The following is a 4785-nucleotide window of genomic DNA, read 5'->3' on the forward strand; positions in this document are numbered from 1 at the left end:
CAAAATATTATTGCCCCATTTGATCCAATGAGTAAACAAAAATATGAAAGAAAAAGGGCAAGTAAAAATAAATGTAAAATGATATAATAAAATTACTGTGAAGGAATATGAATAAGGTTGATATAAAATATATAATAATCTGCGGTTAAATTTTTTACTTTACCACACCCAAATCAATCATCTACGATGGGACTTAAGAGTAACATTGCTCCTTTATTTTTACTTTCCTCTTCTTGTTCCTTAACACCTCAATGTAACTAAAAAACATTATTACGTACCCCATTTTTAGAGTGTAAAATATGAAATTAAAGAAAAACTTAAAAGATAAAATAAAATGACATGATAAAAATACTGTGAAGGAATATGAATAAGGTTGTTGTAAAATATATAATAATCTGCAGTTAAATTTTTCCTTTACCATAACCAAATCAACCATCTATGATGGGACTTAATTAAGAGTATAACATGCACCAAACCCTGTAAAAAAAAAGTAACCAACAATATATAATATCTAATTAAGCCATTTTAACTTTGAACAAAAACAAAGCACCATCACCAATCACTTACAAAATGTCCATTATATTAAAACCTAATTCACAAAAACCACAACATTAGCAACAATGATGATCCAAATGCATGTGCACACCGAGGGCAAGGGAGAAGAAGAACCATACGCGACGGGGGACGGAGCCGGTGGCGCCGCCATTGCGAGTGCCGGATCTTGGTCCTCTTGTTGAACTTGCACGGCCACTCTCATGCCATGAAAACAGTAACCTCCACCGGAGAGGTAGTAGTAGGTCCTTGCCTCCGTCATTTGCACCACATCACGACCACCTCGAGTGATGTTTTTTATGAAGTCTCTGTCTATGCAGTTCTCGTAGCTTGTCTTGTTCACCTCCAGAACGTTGAAGTATCGTTTGTCGAACTTGAAGACTTCATCAAACCCATGCACGTTTATTAATTAGCATCAGAAGATATATATTTTGAGAAAAACAAAAATTATGATATATCAGAATTGAATTATCGAATAAATTTGTTAATTAAGGAGCTAAAACAAAAATACATAATAATGATATTTATTATTGAACAATAATGATATTTTCATATAATTTTTATTTTTAAACTTGTAAATACCCATATAATAAATGCCCAGGGAACTAGTTCGAGTAGGATACATTTTAAAGATAGAACGGGAGTTAGAAAACATTATACATATTTTAGTTATTGAAAAAGGTGAAATTAAATAACCAAATAAGATGCATTTCATTCTATTCACTTCTCAATCACTATCTAATGATAAGATTGTTACATTAAGTTTGTTATTTGACAAAGTAAATAATAATTACATATAAAATCTTATCCAAATTAAATGTTATGAAGCTTCCAATTGCGATTAATTAGAATTTTATCACCGATTTGAGATCAGTGTTGTTTGCTCAATGTATAATTTTCGTGCAGAGGCCAGTCTTTTGTTCTTTATGTTAAAGCTTGCATTCTCAACATTTTGAAAGGAAGATTCTATTACTTTTTCTTTTATGTAGCGATCTTATGCTTCCCTTGACTATGCCTTTAACTTTTTCTTTTTACTATATACTTATGAAGTTATGACTGTACTTTCAATAGTATTACGGGTTAATCTGTTCAAACTGTCCTTTATCTGATCTTTATCTTCCATTTCTGGATCAGGAATTAATTAACATGTTGCATTAATCCCACTTAATTATTAGCAAAGTTTTCTGTATTTAACAAAAAAGTAAAAGGATGCCATATGTTTTCTTTTTATTCTCTTTTACAAATAAGAGTAGTATCCTTGGCCAATACTCCAACTCATGTAAATAAAGTTTCTTATTGTAATTAAACCTTTGACAACCCTATTAATTAAAAGAAATTCTTAGCAGATATAAGAAAAATAAATCAATAGTGTATGAGATGGCTTTCATTCAATTAATAATAAAAAATAAAAAAATCATAAGAGCCTTCATTTAAGTCAATATGCAAGTATGGAGATTGCAAATAACATGGAAAGTAATTAACTAATTAAAATATATCACATCTGTATAACATATATGAATGCAGGATTTGTTCCTATGTATACTACCTAAAATAACATTCCATGCCCAATAGCCAAATATAACATATATGAGTAGTGCAGGATTTGTTCCTATATATATAACCAAAAAGAAGCAAAAGAACCCCCCCAAGATCCGTAAAAGGAATTGAACAAAGGATTTAAAGCTGCTTTAACTTAATTAATTACTAATTGGAACCATCAATATCTTAACATAGAACTCTTGTCAACTTTTATGGTGCAATGCCCACAAGACACATGCATGATAATACATTTCGGTTTAAATTAAGTTAAGAAGAGGAGACAAGATAAAATAAATGAAATTAGGCTTCTCAATATATATATCAGAATCCAATTATAAAGTTTTGAGAGAGTTAACAATATTTTGTATAACAAGAAAACCAAATAATCCAGATAGAAAAAGTGAGATAAAATGGACTATATAATTATTTTTTTTTTTAAAAAAAAAAAAACAGAAGGAGGTGTATATATATACACTTACTGAGCCAATCCCCAACATAGATATGCTCTTGAGCAGACCATTCAGTGTAGTTCACGTCTTGATTGATCCAACCTTTGGACCCTCCCACCTTGTGAAGCACCGGACTTCCCATGGCCACCACCGAAAGCCACCCCATCGCCACCGCACTCGCCACCACCATCATCCGAGCACCCCTCCAATTCTCCATCGCTCACCGAAAACACACGCAAATAGATAAATAGATTGATCGATATTAGTTTGCTAGAAACTATATATACTCACTCTTAAGGACCATGGCCATATATATATATGTGTGTGTGAGATCCTTAAATAGTGTTGGGGGCAATGGCATGAACTATATAGCATATGAAGCACTCGTAAAGTGGTAACCTTAATAATGATGCTTTTAAAGTGTATTGGGGTGGTGTAAGAAGTAAGAACAGCCTCAGTGACAGCTAAACGTAAAGGCGTTTCGCATCAACCAAGCACACGCTATTCTTGCTATGTTTAGGACAATTCAATCCCACGGTTTTCTTCGAGCAATGAGTTGTTAGCATTGTGTCACTGATCAATAACCTTGTCTTTTAATGCAATTTAAGTAAGATAATTAAGTAAATAACTGCCAACTTCTACACATAATAATCATGAGTCATGAGTGTAGCAGTGTTTTTTCATGCTATTTAATTATGAGTACGTTTCTATGCAATGTCAGGCAAAGAGTGCTGATCTATTTGTAACCGGCGTAACGATGTTAAATTACTCTTGTATTATAGATCATTTAATTTTCATTAATATATATATATATATATATATATATATATATATATATATATATATATATAATAATACTGAATATGTTAATTCCAGTAAAAGAAATATTGAATATGTTGATTATCACAAAAATTTAAAGACTGATATATTTTATATAGTGGAATAAAAAAAATCAATCACAGTTTTAAAAATCAGATTTGATTTGCTTAAGTGTGATAGTGATGGGCTTAATTAAACTTAGGATAACATTGAGAAATTTGATCACTTTTATATTGAAAAATAACAGTCCAACGCGTAGCCCAGATGAATACAAATGACATCTCAATTCTTATACTACTAACTTACACACACACACAACGTGAAAACTTTTATCTAAAACTAGGTTAATTATAGCTTCATCGATGCTGATAAAAATTTCACAATAAAAAATGAGAAAATATTTTTCAGAAGTTAAAAATAATGAACGAATTAAGATTAATTCCATATCAAATTTTTCATAATGTTTAAAAAGTTCAAATACTCTATATTTCAATATAATAAATAAAATATTTTAAAAAATAGAAATTAGACCACAACTCTCTTTCTAATCAATTCATAGTTTTGGCTTAATTAGTTTGGAAATTGAAATTCCTTTATACACGAAAAAAATGAAATTCGTAAGTTAAATGTATAGTTTTCACTTAACTGTGATTTCTCAACATTATTCTAAATTTAATAATTAGATACTTTTAGTAGCTCAAGATTATTAAACTTGAGATAATGTTGACAAATAATAGCTTAAGTAAAAGTAGGGGGCAATGTCACTACTTTAATTTTGGGTAAAATTACTCTCTGATTTTGCAACTTTGAAAAGTTGTATCTCCACCGTGTTTTTTTATATATTTTATTATATAGGAAAATGTTAGTTTTTATTAATGGAATATTTGAATTCATGATTTTTATTATTATTAAGTTAATCTTTTTGTGATGGACTATGTGCATCTATTTTATTCTTACAAATTATGAAACCCGAAAATGAAAGCACAAAATAGGAACACCCTTTTCGAAATTCTCAAAATCTAAGTCACGTACGATTCCCTCAATTTCTCAACAAATTTTATGCATCAAACAATAAGCTTCAATGTAAACACACACACACAAGTAAGAGATCATATTGCACACAATTTCTTTTATACTAATTTATTCCGCTTAATCCTACTGTACATCTAATCCCTACCTCTAGTAGGATTTTCACTTAAAAACACACCAACCACACAAATGTTGTTTCTTCCCTAGCCTCTATAAGCTTTCACACTAGTATTCTTTTCAAGCCTTTATAGGTTACACAACTAGTATATTTCTCAAACCTTTGCAAGTTGTACAATTGGTATTCTTCTCTAGCCTTTGTAGGCTCACTACTAGAATAATAATATTCTACAACACTTCAACCACACAGGTTTCAACAAGCCGTTATTGAATAAAACAC

The 4785-nt window shown here is 30.3% G+C and overlaps 1 protein-coding gene across 1 annotated transcript; it reads right to left on the reverse strand.

Moving 5' to 3' along the window:
• Positions 1–391: 391 nt before the first annotated feature.
• Positions 392–3011, reverse strand: LOC100795494 (lamin-like protein). Its single transcript, XM_003554642.5, has 2 exons — positions 2571–3011; positions 392–933 (listed from the first exon to the last, which is right to left on the reverse strand). The coding sequence occupies exons 1-2, from the start codon at positions 2755–2757 to the stop codon at positions 590–592; spliced, it is 531 nt and encodes a 176-aa protein (XP_003554690.1). The 5' UTR covers positions 2758–3011; the 3' UTR covers positions 392–589.
• Between the last annotated feature and the right edge of the window lie 1774 nt (positions 3012–4785).

This window comes from Glycine max, chromosome 19, assembly GCF_000004515.6.
Source record: "Glycine max cultivar Williams 82 chromosome 19, Glycine_max_v4.0, whole genome shotgun sequence".
NCBI classification, from domain to species: Eukaryota; Viridiplantae; Streptophyta; class Magnoliopsida; order Fabales; family Fabaceae; genus Glycine; species Glycine max.